At 57.0% G+C, this 19,773-nt stretch overlaps 9 protein-coding genes across 9 annotated transcripts; 5 read left to right on the forward strand and 4 right to left on the reverse strand.

Moving 5' to 3' along the window:
* Positions 1 to 248: 248 nt before the first annotated feature.
* EX895_002017 (uncharacterized protein) lies at positions 249 to 710 on the forward strand (the record flags this gene model as incomplete). The annotated part of the gene is made up of 1 exon (XM_029882616.1): positions 249 to 710. One exon carries the CDS (start codon positions 249 to 251, stop codon positions 708 to 710), a length of 462 nt encoding a protein of 153 aa, XP_029741471.1.
* Positions 711 to 1,239: 529 nt separating this feature from the next.
* On the reverse strand, positions 1,240 to 2,418 carry EX895_002018 (uncharacterized protein; the record flags this gene model as incomplete). Its single annotated transcript, XM_029882617.1, has 1 exon — positions 1,240 to 2,418. One exon carries the CDS (start codon positions 2,416 to 2,418, stop codon positions 1,240 to 1,242), a length of 1,179 nt encoding a protein of 392 aa, XP_029741472.1.
* An 870-nt stretch (positions 2,419 to 3,288) lies between these two features.
* Positions 3,289 to 4,648, forward strand: EX895_002019 (uncharacterized protein; the record flags this gene model as incomplete). The annotated part of the gene is made up of 2 exons (XM_029882618.1): positions 3,289 to 3,318; positions 3,476 to 4,648. The coding sequence occupies 2 exons, from the start codon at positions 3,289 to 3,291 to the stop codon at positions 4,646 to 4,648; spliced, it is 1,203 nt and encodes a 400-aa protein (XP_029741473.1).
* Positions 4,649 to 4,931: 283 nt separating this feature from the next.
* On the reverse strand, positions 4,932 to 6,629 carry EX895_002020 (uncharacterized protein; the record flags this gene model as incomplete). Its single annotated transcript, XM_029882619.1, has 1 exon — positions 4,932 to 6,629. The coding sequence occupies one exon, from the start codon at positions 6,627 to 6,629 to the stop codon at positions 4,932 to 4,934; it is 1,698 nt and encodes a 565-aa protein (XP_029741474.1).
* Positions 6,630 to 6,956: 327 nt separating this feature from the next.
* EX895_002021 (uncharacterized protein) lies at positions 6,957 to 7,859 on the forward strand (the record flags this gene model as incomplete). The annotated part of the gene is made up of 1 exon (XM_029882620.1): positions 6,957 to 7,859. One exon carries the CDS (start codon positions 6,957 to 6,959, stop codon positions 7,857 to 7,859), a length of 903 nt encoding a protein of 300 aa, XP_029741475.1.
* A 2,432-nt stretch (positions 7,860 to 10,291) lies between these two features.
* EX895_002022 (uncharacterized protein) lies at positions 10,292 to 12,667 on the forward strand (the record flags this gene model as incomplete). Its single annotated transcript, XM_029882621.1, has 1 exon — positions 10,292 to 12,667. One exon carries the CDS (start codon positions 10,292 to 10,294, stop codon positions 12,665 to 12,667), a length of 2,376 nt encoding a protein of 791 aa, XP_029741476.1.
* A 730-nt stretch (positions 12,668 to 13,397) lies between these two features.
* On the reverse strand, positions 13,398 to 16,931 carry EX895_002023 (uncharacterized protein; the record flags this gene model as incomplete). Its single annotated transcript, XM_029882622.1, has 1 exon — positions 13,398 to 16,931. One exon carries the CDS (start codon positions 16,929 to 16,931, stop codon positions 13,398 to 13,400), a length of 3,534 nt encoding a protein of 1,177 aa, XP_029741477.1.
* Positions 16,932 to 17,422: 491 nt separating this feature from the next.
* EX895_002024 (uncharacterized protein) lies at positions 17,423 to 18,711 on the forward strand (the record flags this gene model as incomplete). Its single annotated transcript, XM_029882623.1, has 4 exons — positions 17,423 to 17,807; positions 17,891 to 18,339; positions 18,414 to 18,489; positions 18,584 to 18,711. The coding sequence occupies 4 exons, from the start codon at positions 17,423 to 17,425 to the stop codon at positions 18,709 to 18,711; spliced, it is 1,038 nt and encodes a 345-aa protein (XP_029741478.1).
* A 331-nt stretch (positions 18,712 to 19,042) lies between these two features.
* On the reverse strand, positions 19,043 to 19,624 carry EX895_002025 (uncharacterized protein; the record flags this gene model as incomplete). The annotated part of the gene is made up of 1 exon (XM_029882624.1): positions 19,043 to 19,624. One exon carries the CDS (start codon positions 19,622 to 19,624, stop codon positions 19,043 to 19,045), a length of 582 nt encoding a protein of 193 aa, XP_029741479.1.
* Positions 19,625 to 19,773: the final 149 nt, after the last annotated feature.

Here is a 19,773-nt window from a genome sequence, read left to right on the forward strand (position 1 = left end):
GAGAGCTGCCATTGCGAAGGCCAGTGGTCACACCATACAGGAAGCGCAAGGTCTTTCTTTGAAAGTCACATTTCTCGCACGAAAAAAGACCATCGGTATTGAAGCTGGAAGAAATATCGACAAAGCTGTAATTTTTCTTTTCCTTCTTGTCATCACCATTAACCTTTCAGAAGTGTCAACTTCCGCTCGACGCCATACATACCGAACCTCACATTTGGACTTCGGACTCCAAGCCAATCCTACCGACTATGTGGTCGACACCTTCGCGCACAGCAGCGACGCTCTCACTGCAATGGGGCAACTCGACCCTGCTGCGCGTACGACTTCCCGCGCTCCTTTCGCCCTCTACGGCCTCTACCTCCTCGCACTCGTCTTGGTCACATTTCACACCAGCGCTCGCAACCGCGTCACCACAATCCGCCACATCAACATCAGCAGCAGCAGCATCAGAACCGTCCGGGTGGGGTCTGGGCTCGCTGTGGGACGGGATCCTGCTCGCAGTGCCCAAGAAGAAGGTCTCGCATTCGCGCAAGTCGATGCGTGCGGCGAATAAGGGCTTGAAGGACCGTGTGGACATGGTGCATTGCAGCGGCTGCGGAAAGCCCAAGCTGCACCACCACATCTGCGCATACTGCTACTTCGAGCTCAACCGGGCCCGCAAGGTTGCCCTTAGGCAAAGCGAGGCAGGGGGGCAGCATCAGCAGCAATGATCGTAGAGATTAGAAGTGGAGAGCAGAGCATGGGAGACAGGCTGGTAGATATGGCGGAGCACAACCGGTACTGCACAGGATAGCATTAGCAGGTCTTGACGATGAATATGCATCCGTGGCCCTCGCTCGAACGGTTCCGGGTGGTACGCTGCAGCAAGTGCCGGGTCAGATGATCTCGTTTCAAACGGATGCTCACCACCAAGAACAAGAGACGTAGCTGCAGGCTTTACACGTCAAGATTTTCACTGCAATGCTCGTTACTCTTGCCGCGCATGATTACAACATTAAAACTCCTAGTTCTCTCAACGTTCCCATCCAACGCAAACTTTCGCAGCTCTGTTCAAGTCACCCGCATTCAACACATCCATTTGACCAAAGGTACTGCATGTAGAAGTCCGCTCAGCTCTTCCTGGATAAAGGAAAGCGAGACAGTCAAAGCGCAGACTACGCACCGCCCTTTCGTGCGTGATCTGAGAACAAGCCTTGTTTTCAATGAGCATATATGGTACAAAGCAAAAGAGATCAAAGCTCAAGCACCTTGCTTTTCAGCCTCGGCAAGATGGTGTCGGAAGAGCTTCTCGGCCCTTTGCCACACAGCGCCCTTTCCTTCCTCGAGCGTGTCCAACTGCGTCGTGTCCTTGCCAAGCACCTCAGGCAGCTGCAACAAGCTGGGGAGCAGATCGTTGCTGAACCCTTCGGAGCTCTCCCTCGGCAGCAGCGTGGGGAGGTGGTCGATGGAAATGACCGTGAGCGCGGGGTTACCCTTGCCCGTCTCGACGTCTACGGTGGGCTTGTCGAAGGTGGTGTTGATATCGTAGATCGGCAAGGGGTTGTTGGGGTTAGTGGTGTCGCAAGAAACGTCGACGACGACGCCAAGACGACGCTCGGGACCCGCGGCTTGGATGGTGGGCTGGTCGAGGAAGGGCGGGATCTTGGAAGTGAGGTAGATGCAGTTGACAAAGATGTCGACATCGAGGAGTTCTTGGTATGGGCCGTGCTTGGCCGAAGTCTCCTGAATGTCCCAGCGGACAATGTCTTCGGAAGCGACGCCGGCTTTTTCGAAAAAGTCGATAGCTCCACGTCCGCATCGACCGAGAGCGCCGATGACAAGTGCCTTGACCTTACCGTCTGGGCGCGACTTCTTGATGTGCTCGATCTGCTCCTTGGCATGGGCGATGAGGGCTGATTCGTTCGGGTACGCCTTCTGCGGTCCAAGTCGTCGCTCAGCACCCTGAACCTGTTCGGCGAGAGCAAGCAGACCCAGCGCAGCACCGGCGAATCCAGCGTGCCATCCAAAGGCAGCAACGCGACGTCCGTTCTTGTCCTCGAGGAACTCAAGATCGTAGAGCTTACCTCCGCCGCGCTTGAAGCGACCCAGTACATCGACCCAGCCAGCTTGCTTCTTGTAACAGTGCGCAAACTGGATGTGCGTGTGCGGCAGATCCGGACCGGGTTCCTCGAGCTCCTTGAGGCCGATGATGGGGATATCGGCAGGCAGGGAGTGGAACGTGTTGTGCGGTGCAAGCTTACATCCTACGTCGGTGTACTCCTTGTCGTCAAAGATACGCTGTGGGTCGGATTCGACGGTGATATCGAATCCGGCGTCAATGAGCTTCTTGGCAGTGGTAGGGGTGAGCGCGGCACGGTGCTCGGCCGGCTTCATCTCGCATCGGAGGTAGAGAGGTTGTCGGTTTGCAGCAGCAGACATGGTTGCCAAAGAGTGTATCCTACGAATGATGAGGATGTAGTTGAGCTTGGTCGTGGTGGGAGAGGAAGGAGACGATGTTCTGGAGCAACAGCACTTTTTATGCAACGTCGACGCTCTGAGAAGACTGACACTTCGGCTTTTTTCCGGAATGGCTCACTCTGCGCTGTGCTGTCGATTTGGCTCTGGAACTACGCAGTCGCGGCCTAGGCCTTTTCTTGACGTTCTGTCGAGTCAGTGACATGTTTTGCACTGCGCACGGTCGGATTGCTTCCTCATTTCTTCCTCTTCCGACGGCTTTTCGCCGATTCGCCGTGTACTTTTAAAACCTGTGAGATCGTAGTTTGTATTCAAACGAAACGCGTCGAGTAATTCATCTTCGGCTTCGGATCCGTGATCGGCGAGAAAGAGACTATAGAAGAGCGCGAAAAGGACCCTGTTTCTGCAAGTCATAGAGTGCCGTGATGCAGTCGAATTGCGTCTTCTCACTCCTTCTTCTCTCTCCCTCACCACGTCGTCATTGTAAGTTACCCATTGCAGCCCAGCTACGGATTGTCCGCAACAACCTCGGAAACCGGCTTCACTGGCCGGTCATAGTTGCCACGCACCACCGCATAGCTGCATGTACATCTCTTACCTTTTCATTTGCTGACCTCAGCTGTCTTTCATATTATGTCCTGATTGTACTGCTGCTCAACTCGCTATGGCACGGCTGTATCTACACCTATCACGCTCCGACATCGACGACCACGCTACTTGCTAATCCCCTCCTACTAGCCTCTCGTAGAACCACCGTGTAGCTTTTTTGAGCTCTGCCTCTTGTCCGTTTCAATACCAACGTACCATCTACCCCGATCCGGAATCACACAAACCATGGATGACGACAAGTTCGATCTGTACAGCGTGAGTCCTTTCCTTTTCCATTCTTTGAGGGCTGCATTGATCTGCAAAGCGACGTTCTCGAACGCAACGCTACAATGGCTTCCCCACTTTGCTTGGCCTGTTCCTACTTTGTACTGACTCCCTCTGTCGCGCCTCTCCGATCTTGTGGCTCGTGTAGGATGACCTGTACTCTGACGTGCTGGGCAAACCCGAAGATGACCATGCAATGAAAGCCGAACCCGAAACAGAGGTCGAACAGAACGGCTCCTCCTCGTCCCCTGCAAACACTTCGGCCAAACGTCAACGCGCTGATTCGACTGATGAAAAGCCACCCACGTCAACTCAACAGCAATCTTCATCCAACGCATCGCAACCATCTACATCGTCTTACCAGCGTCATCAGAATGAACCCGCCGCACCCTCGGCACCCTCGCTTCCTCCCCACCCTTCTTCGTCCTCGTCACACTCGCCCGCACCGCAGCGCAGCACAATGTCGACGCTCGCCGGCCGCCCCAAAGTCACGGATCCAAACATTCAGAACGCCGTCTATATCGGCGACCTCAATTGGTGGGCCACAGACGAAGAGATCCGCCAGATTGCTGCCTCCGTCGGCGTCACCGTCAGCCTACAAGACATCACCTTCTCCGAACACAAGGTCAATGGCAAAAGCAAGGGAGTAGCCTATGTCGAGACGGACAGCGAAGCGGATGCCAAGCGAATCAAGACGTGGTTCGAGGAGAACGACTTCCAGTTCCGCAGGGCGAACGTGACGCTGACGACAAGTGCGAATGGCAACCCGTTCCGCACGCTACCCAAGGATCCGATGCCCAAGACGGATCGTCCGCAGCGCGGGGGTATGGGCATGGGTATGGGTGGTCGGGGTGGAGGCGGCATGGGCAGAGGAGGTCACAGTGGCTCTCAGCCCCCCATGGCAGGCGCGCCGATCCGGATGGGTGGCAACAACGCCGGTGCGCCGCCGATGGGCATGATGAACCCCATGATGATGGGCATGATGGGTGCCGGCGGCAATCCTGGCACGGGAGCCAACAGCGGCGGACGACCATACGGCAGAGGCGGCGGGCGTGGCGGTGGTGGCGGTGGCGGTTGGGGCAACCGCGGTGGTCGTGGAGGTAATGCTGGCGGAGGAGCAGGAGCGGGACACTTTAACCCCAACTTCTTCGGCATGCCCGGCGCAGGCGGCATGATGGGCATGCCCATGAACCCCATGATGCAGATGGGCATGGGGTCCAACGGTGGAGGAGCAGCAGGGCAACAGGGCGGCGGAAATGGTTCAGCAGGCATGGGCGCAGACGATCGCGAACGCAAACGCCATCGAATGGATGAGAATTGAAGCGTCTGTACGCAGGTCTGTCACTACTCTTGTCACTCTTCTTCGATGCTGTACTTTACTTAAAGTTCCAATCACACATGACCCTTGATACACTCTAGTCAGGCACCGGGCCTGTTCTGACCTTCAACGCCGGCCAGTCAAAGCAGGCCCAACACGTGAGGAGCACACAAGCAAACCAGCACACAAACACGCTTGTCTTTGCAAAGCATTTTTGGTATGAAAGCAATCAACTTGTGCCCTCGACAAAGGTGAGCAGAATGGGAAACTAACCTGGGCCTGCTCTCTAAGGGTCCAGACGCTTCGGGTCACGAGGGAACATGCTGGCGCGTCGGATGTTGCCCAGACCGAGGTAGAACATGACGACACGCTCCAGACCGATACCACCACCGGCGTGGGGCGGGCATCCAAGCCTGAAAGCCTCGACGTAGTGCTTCATGCTTTCGACGGGGATGCCAAACTCGGCCATCCTCTTTTCCAAGAATGCGGCGTCGTGGACACGCTGGGCACCGGAGAGGATCTCCTGTCCGCGCATGAAGAAGTCGTACGAGTTGGAGTACTTGCCGTCGGCCGGGTCGGGCATGGTGTAGAACGGCCTGATCTCGAGCGGGAACTTGTCAAGCATGAAAAAGTCGGTCTTGTACTTTTCACGCACCAATCCACCCAGCGTACGCTCCATCTCGGTCGACAGATCCTCCAAGTCGCCCAGCTCCTTGCCGTTCTCGCGCAGCAGCGCAATCGCATCCTTGTACTGCAAGCGCACTGTCTTTTCGGGCAGCAAGAACTCTTCGCACGGATACTGACGCTTCACGGCATCAATTTCCTTTCTGTACCTCTTAGGCAGCTCGCGGAAGATAAACGTAAACAGCCCATCCAGCACATCCACCACCTCGTGATAGTGCTCGTTGAACGCCATCTCTAGATCGAGACCCGTGAACTCGGTCATGTGGCGGTGCGTGTTCGAGTCCTCGGCGCGGAAGACGGGCCCGATCTCGTAGACACGTCCGAAATCAGCGGCGATCGCCATCTGCTTGGCCAGCTGCGGACTCTGCGCCAGGAACGCCTGTCCCTTGAAGTACGAGACCTTGAAGACAGACGAACCGCTCTCGGTGGCAGCGCCCTGGAGCTTGGGCGTGTGGATCTCGACAAAGTCGAGGTTGTCGAGGTACTCGCGGAAGAGCTTGCACACGCCGTGGGTGAGGCGGAAGATGGCCTGGTTGGTGGTAGTGCGCAGGTCGAGCACACGGTTGTCCAAACGTGTGTCGAGAGCGATGGGAGGGAGGGGGCGGTCGGTCTGCTGCGAAGCCTGGATCTCGACTTCGGATCGGGTAGCGTCGTCGACACCAAAGGGCAGCTGCTCAAAGGTGATCTCGCTGGTGGAGTGGATCTTGGCAATCTTGATCTCGGCTTCTTTGACGGTCACCGTGTTGGACTCGACCGGCTTGGGCGTCTTGACAATGGTTCCCTCGACGAGCACGATGGTTTCGGCAGCAAGGCCAGCGGCCCACTTGGTCATCTGGCGCGACACCTTTTCGGGAGCCTGTGCAAGCGTGGCCTGGACACAGTCGACACCTTGGCGGAAGGTGAGGAAGACGAGCTTGGCGGAAGGCGCACGGCTGGTCTGAACGCGCGCCGAGAGGATGATATGCTCGCCGTCGCGCTCCGGGCTGATCTCGGAGATCTTGGTAAAGGTGCGACCAGAGCGTTCCTGGGACATGTTGAGGGGCAGCTTGCCGTAGTTTTGCGAGGCAAAGTCGACATCGGCCGCCTCACGAGCGGCCTTTTCAGCGGCCAACTTGGCCGCCTTTTCCGCCTTAATGCGCTCCTTTTCCGCCTTGGCGGCACGCTTCTTCTTTTGGTTGTCCGAGAGCGGCGTTCCGTCAGGGTTGAGCTCCTCGGCGCCGTCGGCGACAGCTGGTGCCGGGGCCGCGGCAGGAGGCTGCTGCTGCTGCTGTTCGTTCTGAGTGGTAGCTTGGTCGGCCATGATGGGTGAGAGTGGTGGACTTGAAAGTGGAGTGAGAACGAGAAGATTTAAACGACAAGGCTTGGCTGAACGCAGCGTCAAATATCTCTGACTCGAAGCAGGCCAAAGTGCCCAGGCCCAGGAAAAAGGTCTCTGAGCTTCCGCGTGACTTGGACTACGGTTTCGGATTTCGGGCAATTTCATAGGGAGTGCTCATAAAGTTGTCAAGACATAGGCGCATGGGCCGCTCCCTTCTCGCCTTGACGCTTGACGCATGACTCGCAGAACGACGACTTGGACAGCCACGACTCCTTCTTAACGAATCTTAACAAACGTAAAGCAACGACAATGGCGGCCTCACGTCGTGCGCAAATCCAATCGCTGTGTGGCGCACGCACTGGTCCATTGATCGATCGAGTCGAGTCATACCTTGCTGCGGTGGACATTTGGTCGCGCCGAGGCAACCAGAAGGCGGTCAAGAATGCAGGCACAGGCGTGGTGGCTATTTGCTGCTACCTTGCAGCTGAGAGCCTTGACGCTCGAGTACCAGATCGAGGCTCTGCGATCCGAGCAAGTGGACTGCCCCCTGCCCAATTTGCTGCTGCCGAACGCGATTTCAGAGCAGCAGTGCAATCCGTCTCAAGCACGTCTTCTCAGTCGCTGTCGGGACCGTCGGATAGTCTCAACAGCACCTTTGCGGCGAGTCTAAACGCAACACCCACCAAGCGGGCCATCGGATCGACAACACCAAAGACGCCCACCTCGGCCAGCAAGAGCAAGGAAGCGCTACTGGCCAAAGCACAGGCTGTTCAGGCTGGCAGTCTATTTGACCAGACTATGCGAGCTGCTGCTCCTTCAAATGCAACTCTGATATCGACAAGCACGAGCAGAGTTACAGAACAACCAGGCGCAAGTGCATCTACCCTTGTACCAGATGGCATTGTTAACAAAGCAGCTCCAGCCAGTGAGACAGCGAAGGGGGATACGTCAATCGAGATGCAATCTCGCAGGAACAAGCGCCGAAGGATGCGAAAAGTGGTGTTTGGCCTGGCAATCCATTCCAGTCTTAATCGGCTAGACGACCAACAGGAGGCTAACGACGAACGCCGACGCCGAACGAGGATCCTCCATCTCCAGTCCACCATCGAGAAGCTGCGCTCGTCGGACCCGACGTGGCGCTACCTCGACGCTCCTACAGACTTTCTCGTCACCATCTCGCCGTCGCAGGACGCTGGAAGCATGGAGGCGTGATGTACACATCATCAAGCACCACGCGCAATCCTCATGATGACCTTGTGTTCGACAGACCAGCGTGGTATCGAGAGCAAGCACCCGTGTGTGTAACGTGCTATGGAAAAACAGATCGGCGATACAAAGAAAATGCAATAAAGATCGGCGATTGCGACCTGAGCTCCGGTATGCAAACGCCAAGACCGGGTGTCTATTGGCTTGGCTCGTGGAATGACGCTTGGCAAGGACGAGCAGGAAATGCCAGGTGGCTCTCGGCATTGGCATGAAGCGCTTGGCAGGCATCCGCAAAGCTCTCCGCTTCACAGCAGCCTTCATCGCCTGCATCGACCGTTTGCCAGGCTCACGCCGATTCGGCATCGTGAGCAGCCCAGGCTAAGGGCCACCCAGCACTTTGGTTTGCGCGAAATTTGCACAAATTCCACGTTTTGACGGGGTTGCGACGACCGGCCAACTACTTCCGTGATAGTTAACGAGCATGCAAGCTGGCGTCGAGCCAGACTTATTCTGATCATGCTCATCCTCATTCTCGGCATCGTCGCACAACAAAGAGTATGCGTCGTTTTGTGATCTGGACAAGTTACGAGATAAAGGGCTGGGCATCCGTAAGTTTCTTTCTGTGGTCCAAGCCAGGAACAGGGTGCCTAGATGTTTTAATCGAATACAGATATTTCCTCTGTGACTTGCAAATCAAGCTTAGCAGCAAATCATTCAAATTAAAAATATGTACGCTTTTGTATTCACAGTTCGTGCCGATCCGGCACGCTTCTGCTTTTGCACGCAGAGAGCCAGCGGGCCGCACCCTTCCGGATCGGTCTTCGGCACTCGATTGATGTACGAGGGATTAGGGTTGGTGTCATCAGCAGCAGCATGGGAGCAGAGTGTGTAAAGTGGGTTTATAGCAATGAAGCGTAGAGAGAGTTGGCACAGATTGGCCGAGGTTTATGAGTTGCTGACAAGCATTAAGCCTACCAGTAACTCGCGGTGGGGACAGCGAAATGCTCTCAACGCTCGGCAGCCAGGAGGACGAGATGCGCGACTGGGTCGGTCACTTTTTTCTGTCTTGCAAACAAGGACAAACTCTCAAAGCCGATTGACAGAGAGGAGACTGGAGGGGCAGCGAATGACCGAAAACTGAAACTGTGCATATCTCCCATCGTACACTTCTCGTCCGGAAGACCTCGTCCGCCCGCATCCTAGTCGGCCCGCTGGGTGCTGGGTCGATGTCTGACGCCATCCTCCTGATGGAAACGCGGAGACACAGGGTTTAGTCTTGGCAGCGGGGTCGAGGCAGGGGAACAGCCTCATGGACAAGCAAACGAAAGTCTTGGCAAACGCCAAGACCTACGGCTCAGTTTGCAAAGGGCAACGGACTTTCCCTGTCTCTTTCTCCCTACGCAAGGACAGGTCTTGGCAGCGAGTTAGATTGAAAAAATAAATAAACCGATAAAGGAGAATTCACATTTCAGACTGGCCAACTGCCGGATTCAAACAGCGCCACGGCACGTTCATGGTCAGAGAGCCAGGCCGACCGCGACTGAAATTCGATATTCTTGGCAAAGCGGCCTGCCTGTCTCTGTCATACGGCCTTGCCGGGTATGTGGGCTTGCTGAGCTATCAGGGCGCTTTGGATGAGCCAAGCAAGAGGCTAACGACGTGGTTCTTGGCAATGCGAGGCACTTGAGCACGCTTATTTGCGACTCATGCGCTGATTCTTGGCTCGCTTTCTCGCCAAGAATCAAAAGAGAGTCTGGGCAAGCCCTGCTCGCAATTCCAATCTGCCTACTTGCCTACCTGCCAAGACCTCTGATCGCTGCTGACTTCTCATCCTCCTCTCTCCCTCGTTCCTCCCTTTTCTTTCTACCCTGCACTTCCACCTCATCATCATCATCATTCTCCGTCGAGTCGAGCCCTCGCTTCCCATTACCAGCGCCAAGCATTCGACCCTGCGTCTTCGTGCTTCGTAAAGGCCTTTGCCCTTCGCCAAGACTCCGTCCAAACGTGGATCGACCGCCAAGCCTTGGCATTTCCTCTCCGACTGTAGATTCTTGGCGCGTATCCGGAAGTCGCTTCCACCAGCCATTCATATACTCGATACTCTTGGCCTCAGCTCCTTCTGATCAACCCCCTTTTGTCCCACCATCCGCTTAATTGTCATCATCAACTACCAACAAATACCATCCATCTCTTCGATCGTTTTCAAGTTCCATATATATATACCTTCGAAGACTACATTGCGTTGACGACGACGCCATCTCCCATTCGCCGTCACCACCACCACAGCAGACACAATGAGCAGCCATCTCTCTCCGGCTGCGGCCAGCGAACACTCGAGCTACGCCACCTCCAGTAGCCATCTCGGTGCTAGCCCAGCTCCATCCCACCACTCGACTGCTACCTCCTTTTCCTCATCATCACCTTCACCCTCAGCAAAGATGACTGGCGCTTCCTCAGACGATGCCGACTTTGATCCTCCTGCCAAGCCCATCACCTGCCGATGGGACGACTGTGGCAAGGTCTTCTACGACCCCGAGGTCGTTTACAAGCATCTCTGCGACGACCACGTCGGTCGCAAGTCCACCAACAACCTCTGCCTCACCTGCCGTTGGGAAGGCTGCGACGTCACCTGTGCCAAGCGCGACCACATCACCTCGCACATCCGCGTACACACCCCACTCAAGCCCCACAACTGCGACGTCTGCGGCAAGACGTTCAAGCGTCCACAGGATCTCAAAAAGCACGAGCGCATCCACACCGAACAACACCAGCAGCAGCGTCAGCACAAGGCCGCACAGAATGCCGCGGCTCGTGCCTACTCCATGTCCGAGCACGCCGCTTCCTTTGGCGCCTACCCTTACCCTCCTCCTGCCCATGCCGGCGCCACCGCAAACTACATGGGCTACCCGCAACTCCCCGCTCAGCACGGCCTCTACCCATCGGCCTCGGCATATCCTTCTGCATACCCATCGCTGCCCAGCACCGACTACCACTATGCCCACTCCACCTCCAGCGCTTCTCTCTCGCCCATGTCGTCGCGCATCGACACTCCACAAGGCAGCAGCCCCGTTCCCAACCACCACCACCATCACGCCAACGATGGCGCATCGTACATGCACCTGGCTTCGGGTCTCGATCCCCGCGCAAAGGTCTCCACCGATCCCACCTCGTACACCTATCTCGCCCACGGCGCCACCACTAGCCACAACTTGGCAGGCAGCAAGCGTGGTCACGAACAGGTCGAGGATTTCTTTGGCGACCTCCGACGCAAGAAGATGGCGCCCGCCTACGACTCGAACATGGCCGACAGGCTCAACCAGACCTTTGGCATGGGCGGCATCGATGATGTTTCGCTCAACGCCATCCTCTCCACCTTTACCCCCTCGGCCGCTGCTTTCCCTGCGGCTTCCATGAATCCCGCCGCCGTCAAGGTCGAGAGCAACATTTCTTCTGGGCGCGCTCCGGTCAAGCAGGAGCCCGCTGACCTCGCCCAGCTGAACGCTTTCCTCCTGCAGCTCGGTGCCAGTGCCGCCTCCCTCGGTTCGCAGTCACACAACAGCTTTTCATCCGCATCGTCGTCGTCGGCCTCGTCGTCCTTCTCGTCGCAGGGCAACAGCGCCGACTTTGACCTCTCGTCGCTTTCGCAATACGGCCTCACCCACATTCCTGGCTTCGACGAGTCGTTGCTGGCTGCCAATAACGCCAGCGCTGTCCAGCGCTCCATCGCACAGTTGCCCAGTCGTGCCCACTCGCACTACCCCGATTCTAGCTCGTACGCCACCTCTTCCCACCAGATGCACCAACCTTCGTTCGACAGTGTTCGTGTCTCGCGCGGCGCTGCCGTTGTTCCTCAGCTCGCTCCCATGGACGCTGGCGGACACAGCTATCGCCGTGTCGAGGCGCTGACCCGCGCTGCGCCCGAAGTGGTTGCACCAGCCTTCCGACGTGACGCTCACCGCACGCCGGTTAAGATGGAGGACAACTACGATGATGACGCCATGGAGGAGGATGAGCTCGACGATGACGCTTCGCAGGTGAGCAGCCGCTTCCGCTCGGTAAGCCCCGCTGCTGATTCCGAGAGCGGCTGGTCCGAGGGTCCTGCTGCTGGTCGTCGTGGCAGCTCTTCGCCCTCGCACGGCCTCTACCCTCGCGTGTCGCCCACCGAGGCTTCTCGCCGACTGCCACCCGTGCGATCTAACTCGTCGACCAGCACCTCGATCGCCTCGCTCCTCGAGTCCGACAGACGTTCCTCACTGCGACGCGACGGCACTCCCGTTGAGGGTTCATCGTCGCGCCACTCGGCCCCTGCTACCTCTTCGCCACCGTCGTCTTCGTCGTCGTCGTCGTCGACATCGAGCAACTCGCTCTACCCGAGTCTTGTTGATCGTGTTTCGCAGATGCAAGGCCTTGGTCGTCCATCGTCTTCTGTATCGTCTTCCTCTGAGGAAGCCAACGAGGCCATGCGTCGCGAACACGTGCGTCTCATCCGCGACCTGCTCATCGCAATCAACTTCCCTGAACAGGCGCGTGCCAAGCTGCAAGCTCAACACGACCGAGTGCGTCTTCCTCCCATCCTCACTTCGTCGCTCCCGCGTCGTCGTAACGCGGAAGAGGGTGAGACGACGCCCTTGGCCGCTGACAAGTCGGGCCAGGAAGACGCCTCGAGGGGAAGCGATGGTAGCAGCGACCGCAACTCGACGCCGACGCCACCGGGAAGGCCGACGCTGCCGACGCTATCGCAGCTGTTGAACGACTTGCCAGACAGGCGGCCTTCGAGGCCGATGGCTGAGCGAGAGATGGAGTGCGATGTTTGAGCTCGCGCACGAGCTCACTTTCGTAATTCTTTGTACTTCTATTGAGTTTGTTGTTTTTGTTTTTTTTTATCCGCATAGCTTGGCTTGTGGTCAGTTGTCGCAATCCGAGCCTTCATGACGCACACATACACAAACCGGCTATGTTTTGAGATGCTTGAACTACCGTATCTACAGTAAAGTTAGTACCGACGCACCGCATTGAAAGAAGACTCGAGTGCAGTTCAGTGTCCAGAAGATGACCCGGACTGTGGCTGATGAGATCAGTGATGGCGACGAGCATGCATGAGTCTGCAGAGTCCTGTTGGAGCCCGGGCTCTCGAGCGTACCTTGCTAACGTTAAGTTGCCAAATCCACAGACTGCTAGGCCAAGCTTGCTGGGTTGCCGTGAAGCAGACCACACCCGGGTACAGCCAAAGTGTGTGGCGTCTCTTCCGGTCACTGCAGAACAACTACGTACCAGTCTACACTTTCAAATGGCGCTTGATCAGTACAACAATTCGAAGAACAGCTAAAAGAGCCGGTGGTCATCACAGATCACCTCAGAGACGGTTGCCGAATTGTCTTAGAGACTGAACTGCAGCTGAATCTTCATTCAAGGCGGTGCATCGGTACTGTATATGCGTTGGTACTACTGTAATTACGTTAGAGATTGGACGAGTGATTGAACGAATGATTGAACAAATGATTGGGAGGATGGTGAGCAGACGCGAGGTGGCGATACTAGTGGACGCTACCCCATGGACCTGGCGACGAGCAACTCGTCGAGCTTGCCGAGCAGGCTCGCGTCGAGCTGCTCTTTGGGAGGGTGCGCAAACACGCTGCGGAGGAGCTTGAGGGACCTCTTGTGCTCGGCGTTGCGATGGGTGCGCTCGAGCTGCGCCGAGACGCTAGCGGCGGTGGTGAGAACGCGCTCTGGCAGGCCAGCGAGTCGCGCGCAGTGGATGCCGAAGCTCTTGCTCGCAATGCCGGTGCGCAGCTTGTACAGAAACTCGATCTGCCCTTTGCCGCCTTCGTCGTCGTCCAGCCCGTCGAAGGCGTCAAAGTCCGTCGGCGAGGTCTCGACAAACGCCATGTGGAAGTTCCTCAGTCTGTGTGCGAACCGCGCTTCGAGCCGGCCCAGTTGGAAGTAGTGGCTGATAAACACGACATTCGGCATCACCGCCATGCGCAGCAGGTATTCGAGCACACCGGAAGCAATGCAGAACCCGTCATACGTCGATGTCCCACGCCCGAGCTCGTCCAGCACCACAAGGCTGCGCGGAGTGACGCAGCGCAGGATATCCGCCGTCTCGGCGACCTCGATCATGAATGTGCTGCGGCCGGTGAACATCGAGTCGCGCGCGCCCATGCGGACGTATACGCCGTCGTGAATTCCCAAGCGGGCTGAGGCTGCGGGCACAAAGCTGCCGATCTGCGCCATGATGACAAGAAGGCCCAGTGTGCGCACGGTCGACGACTTGCCGCCCATGTTGCACCCCGTCAGCAGGATCGCTGGTGTCGAGGTGGGTGTGGACAGCGCAATGTCGTTCGGAATGTACGGTAGAGGCGAGACGACCTCGAGGATCGGATGGCGCATCGCTTGGATCTCGACCGGCACCGAGGCGGTTTCCTTGACGAAAACGGGTCGAGTATAGCCCGCCGAAGCCGCCACCTCCGCGAGCGAGAGCAGGACGTCCAGCACGCCCAGGCTCGCGACGACGTTGCGCAGCGCGACGTACTCGGTCCTGCACATCCCGCTGACAAAGTCGACAAACGCCTCATCCGCCGCTGCGTCCAGCGTCTCTTTATGTCGATCGCGGATTTTCGTCAGACGAATCACCTCTGGCGTATGGAAGCGCACCATGCTCTTGGTCGCACTCACGCGCAGCCAATCGACAGGCACCTTCTTCGCGTCCGCCACCCTGACCTCCACGAGAAAATCGATACCGGCAACACTGACATAGTCGAGACTTGGACGGTGCAGCAACTTGCGGATCTCGCTCAGATGCTCGCGCAGCTCCGTATCGACGATGGCGATGTTGTCTTTCGATGTCTGGATAGCCGGGTAGAGGTCCGGGTCAGGGAACAGGTCCGGCTTGTTGTTGGCGCGTGCTTCTTTGATCGAGATCTGGTTGAGGTACGTCTGGACGGGTTGCTTGCCAGACGTGAGTGAGGTTAGATGTGTATCGATCAGCGTAGAATTCGTGTTCCAGGTTGCGGCTTCTTCCGCTTTGAACTCTTGTGTGACCCGGTTGAGTGAGAGTAGCACCGTTGCGAGCTCGGTAGGCGTCGCACGGCCGTACGTCATCCTAGCTAGCCCTCTCTCCAGGTCAGGCAGCCCGTGCAGCAGGTTAGGCAGCGTACGAAGCACGTAGCTCTTTCCATCCCGCAGCGCTGCCACCGCATCCAGCCTTTGCTCCAAACTGTCGATATCCGTCAACGGCTTCGACAGCCACTTGCGAAGCAGCCTCCGGCCCATCGCCGTCTTGCACTTGTCGAGCAGCCAGATGAGGCTGCCGCGCTCGGTCTGCTCATCGGCAGAGCGGAAAATTTCGAGGTTGGCGAGCGTGTTGCTGTTCAGAAGCATGGTGGTGCGCGACGAGAAGGAGCGGAAATTGGTCGACAGTGTACAGATGGATTCAAGTTGGAACGCTTCGAGGTGTTGAATGATTTGGGCTAGTGCGATGAGCGAGAGGTGGGGAAGCGAAAGGATAAGCGACATGAATGGCGTTGTTTTAGAGGTGACGTTTCCTGCAGCTGCCGTAACTGTTGTCGTGGGATCCTCTTCGGTACTGTCTGCTGCCGCGGACGTCTCTGATTGCTCGGGCGCTCGGTCACGATAGAAACGCGTGACAGCCTGGAACGCTTGGTTATAGTCTGGCTTGGCAGCCAGCCTCTCGATCCTGACACCGCCTTCTGCGCCGCTACCAAGCAAATATGAAATGACTTTCTCTGTGGGCTTGCTGAGTTTGGGAGGGACGAGCACTTCCGCGGGCGCAAGATGCGCGATTCTCGTCTCGAGCTCGCTCCTCGCATGGCCGTCTGAAAACTGGTCGTACGTGAGATGACCCGTGTTCACCTCGACGCTGACGATGCCGATGCTGACGCGGTCTTCTGGTCCATTACCACCCTCGGATTGCTCGACGATGGCCATGAGGCTCTTTGGCTGGTTGGTGTACGCGTCTCCCATGGTCGCGGCGAGATCATCCGAGCTTGACAGATCATCGATCCACGTGCTGGCCGTATACAACGCGGTGAGCTTGCGTACAAAGGGCGTGTAGGCATTCTTGGAAGCGGCTTTGAGAGCGCGCGTCTCGATCTGACGCACCACGCCGACCTTGTGGCCGGCCTTGATGAGACGCTTGACGTGAATATGGAGACGGTGGACCGGGATCATGGCTGTGAGAAGGTTACGTTCGGGAAAGCACATGATGTTGAGCTCCTTGGATGCGATGCGCGCATCTTCACCGTAGAACTTGAGCTTGTAGCCGACCTCGATGATGAGCAAGACGCCGGGGTGGGCCGCTTTGAGTTCGAGGATTTGCTTTTCGAGAGGAGTATATGTTGGGCCCGAGTCGGTATCGTTGGCTTTGGCTTTTCCTCTTGATTTACTGCTGGCGCTTTCGCGACGAGATGACGTTGCGGTGGGGCCTGACTTGGAGGAAGACGAAGAAGCAGCAAAACGACCGAAGCGGTTCGGAGTGCTACCTTCGGCTTGTGGACCTTGGCCGTCGTCGTCGAGGTCGGCGCCGTCATCGACAACGATGGCATCGTCCTCTGCACCCGTGCTAGGCCGAGCCTCTCCTGGCGAAAACGGATCCCTGCTCGACATTTCCTCGATCTGCATTTGATTCCTTGCATGTCGATCGATGGCAAAGTTGGATCCGAGCAGCTTCTTGCGAAACGCTTCATGGCGAGCCTGTTCCTGTTGCGAGCGGACAGGCTCTCCCTGGGAAAGGGTTGATTCCAGCTCATCAGCTTGGCTACTCGAGAGCTTTACAGGTGCAAACTTCCACTTGCCCATGCGGTCGATCGTCTCGCGGCGAGGCTTTCCATCATCGTCGTTGTTATTGTTGTTCAGCTTTGACCGCTTGAGTGGAGGTTGGAACGAGGTGGAAGCACCGCCTTCATCGAAGGAGCTCGAGCCTCGAGCTTTCCCATTGCTGCCATTCTGGACAGGGTCAGGTTGGGAAAACTTGGTGATAATGGCAGGAGTCGATTTGGGTTTGAAGAAGGAGCTAATGCTGGCTTGACCTGCCTTTTGGGAGGGTGGTGTTGGGGCCATGTTCGCGAGTGCGGTCTGTCCACCTATACCGAGATGGTGATCACGGTGGCGTGACCGAGAAGATGGTGTGTACGACTGTCGAGCATGAGATCCAGACCTCCACGCCTTGTTGCTGGAACCTGAGGTGCGGCTTATGGTCAGCTCTGGTGGATGGGAGAAGGGAGGAAGCAAGCAACAAGACCCACTCGCTTTATAAGACGCAACACGCAGGCTTCCTGGCTTGCCGAAAGGTGGGGAGGAGGGTCAAGGTGATTCACATTCTGACACGGCGTTGTATGAGACTCGGGTTGGTGCCTTGCAACCCAGACTGAGTCTCAATCAATACCAAAACTCAGCCGGATCAGGGTCCGACTTTGTTCGTTCTCAAAGTGTTACTTTTTCGGAACACGCACCGATCAGCGTCAAGAGTTTCTGGTTTGCCTCCACACGCTCTCCTTTCTCGCCTACCAACCACGACTCTGCCTGTTCATCAAGGCCACCTCTCTTTCATCATGGCGACGGCTGCTGCGGCTTCAACCTCGACCTCCCACACGGACCCATCACGACATCTCCTCATACCTCTGCATGTAGCCTTCGTCGAAGCCCTGGACAAGAAACGCGATTCGCTCGCCTACCACTTCACCACGCATCTGCGCATGAATGGCGTCTACTGGGGGCTCACCGCGTTGGAGATCTTGGGCAGACCCGAGGTGTTGGACAGACAGGCGCTGATCGACTTTGTGTTCGGCTGTTGGGATGACGAGGCGGGTGGATTCGGCTCGTTTCCGGGACACGATGCACATGTGCACAGCACATTGTCTGCGATTCAGATCCTTTCTATGAAAGACGCGATCGGCGAGATCGATAGTAGAGGGCTGCGGGAAAGGCTTGTCGAGTGTACGTCTGCTCGAGCTAACTGGAGAAGATATGAGAGGATGTATATAAGATTGACACAACCTATCAACATTGCTCTCTGACAGTCTTGCTGGGACTCCAGCTCCCAAACGGCGCAATCCAAGGCGACCAATGGGGCGAGACCGATACACGCTTCCTGTACTGCGCCGTATCCGCACTCGCCCACCTCAACGAGCTCGACCAACTCGATCGCCAACGCACCATCGACCACATCCTCTCCTGCCACAACCCAGACGGCGGGTTCGGCACCGGACCGGGCGCCGAAAGCCACGCTGCCCAAGCATGGGTGTGTGTGGGCGCCCTCTCGATCTTCCAAGCCCTCGACCGAATCGATCGAGATCGTGTCGGTGGCTGGCTAGCAGAACGTCAGCTGCCCAACGGCGGACTCAACGGGCGGCCGCAGAAGATGGAGGATGTGTGCTACAGCTGGTGGGTGCTGTCGACGCTCAGCGTGCTGGGTAGGCTGCACTGGATCAATGCCAAGAAGCTGTCCCGATTCATCCTTTCTGCGCAAGTAAGTATTCGAGTTCTTATCAGAGAGTGGAGCGAGAATTTGGGCTGATTGACCGATGCTCTTCGCAACGACAGGATCCGGAAGATGGAGGCATAGCTGATCGGCCGGACAATGTCACTGACGTGTTTCACACCGTGTTTGGTTGCGCTGGTAAGTTGTACCCGTTCGCACGTGGGTCGTCTCGCTGGAGAAGGGCCCGTGGTCACTGACACGTTGTGCTTGATATCTTGGCTAACCGACACAGGCCTGTCACTACTCGGATTTGAAGGCCTGCAACAAGTCGACCCTACCTACTGCATGCCCTTGCGCACCACGAAAGCGTTGGGCATCGATCGGGCGTACCAGAGGCCTCCGCAGATCGAGTGGGATTGATACCGCGAAAGATGCATTGTTGGAGGAGCGCTTGCTGGTTCAGTTTGTAATGTGCGACTTAGCTCTCAACGTCGACATTCAACAGCGTTGGTGCATCAGACAGCGTGAGGTGCAGCAGTGAGCCGCGGTGTGGAGACGATTGTGTGGAGGCAGAGATGAATTGCTTGATCAGTGGGTATCAAGGTCGATAAGCAGGTTCGAAGAGAGTATCCCTGTATTGTGTGTGGGTCGAAAGCAGTCAGTACACAGTTAGCATTGCGCTCTTACAGAGCAGAATCCTTGGGTTAGGAGCCTTGGGGTAAGATCCTGGGGGTGGAATGAACGCGGCAACTTACTGAGGATCAACAGCGTACTTGCGCCCGTCTCTGCGAATCGTCCTCTCCTCCGTGTCTCGCGGCAGAGCTTTCCTCATGTCGAACCCGTCTTCGTCCTTCGAACCCTTGCCGCCACCGCCGTAGTAGTACTCGGTGACGGTTCTGTAGACGTGGTAGTCCATCTTTTCGTACATGCGCACCGCCGTCGTGTTGCTGGGGCGAACAAAGAGGTCAACGAACCATGCGTTGTACACTCTGCTCGACACGTCTTCCAGTAGCTGCATCAGGCCGTTTGCCAGACCCAGGCGGCGGTATTCGGGAGCCACCGTGATGGCCGTCACGTGGCCGTGCAGCGTCGGCAGCTCTGCCTTCTTGCGCGAAGAGGTGGAAGATGTGGGTGGATCACGGCCTTCCGCTTTCCCAATCACGTACCCCATCGTCCGCGCGGATGAAGGTGCCGTCTGGATAAACGACAGGTCCGGCCACTGCGCGAGATAGGAGAGATAGAACGACAGCGAGTACGTCTCCGTCCAGTGGTCCAGGTTGACGTTGTTGAACTTGAACAAGTCTGTCGCTCGGAACGGCCGCAGCAACGACATGCTGAACTACAAGAGCTAGTGCTGCGCAAGGCCAGACAGGACCAATAGCAGTGTTCGTGGTGGCAGATGGTGGTCGCTAGAGATGCACGAAGCGGAAGCGTTTGAAAAGGTTGATCTTCTTGAGCAGGTGGAGGGAAGCCCCTCCATCG

The sequence above is a fragment of the Sporisorium graminicola genome, chromosome SGRAM_12 (assembly GCF_005498985.1).
Source record: "Sporisorium graminicola strain CBS 10092 chromosome SGRAM_12, whole genome shotgun sequence".
NCBI lineage: Eukaryota > Fungi > Basidiomycota > Ustilaginomycetes > Ustilaginales > Ustilaginaceae > Sporisorium > Sporisorium graminicola.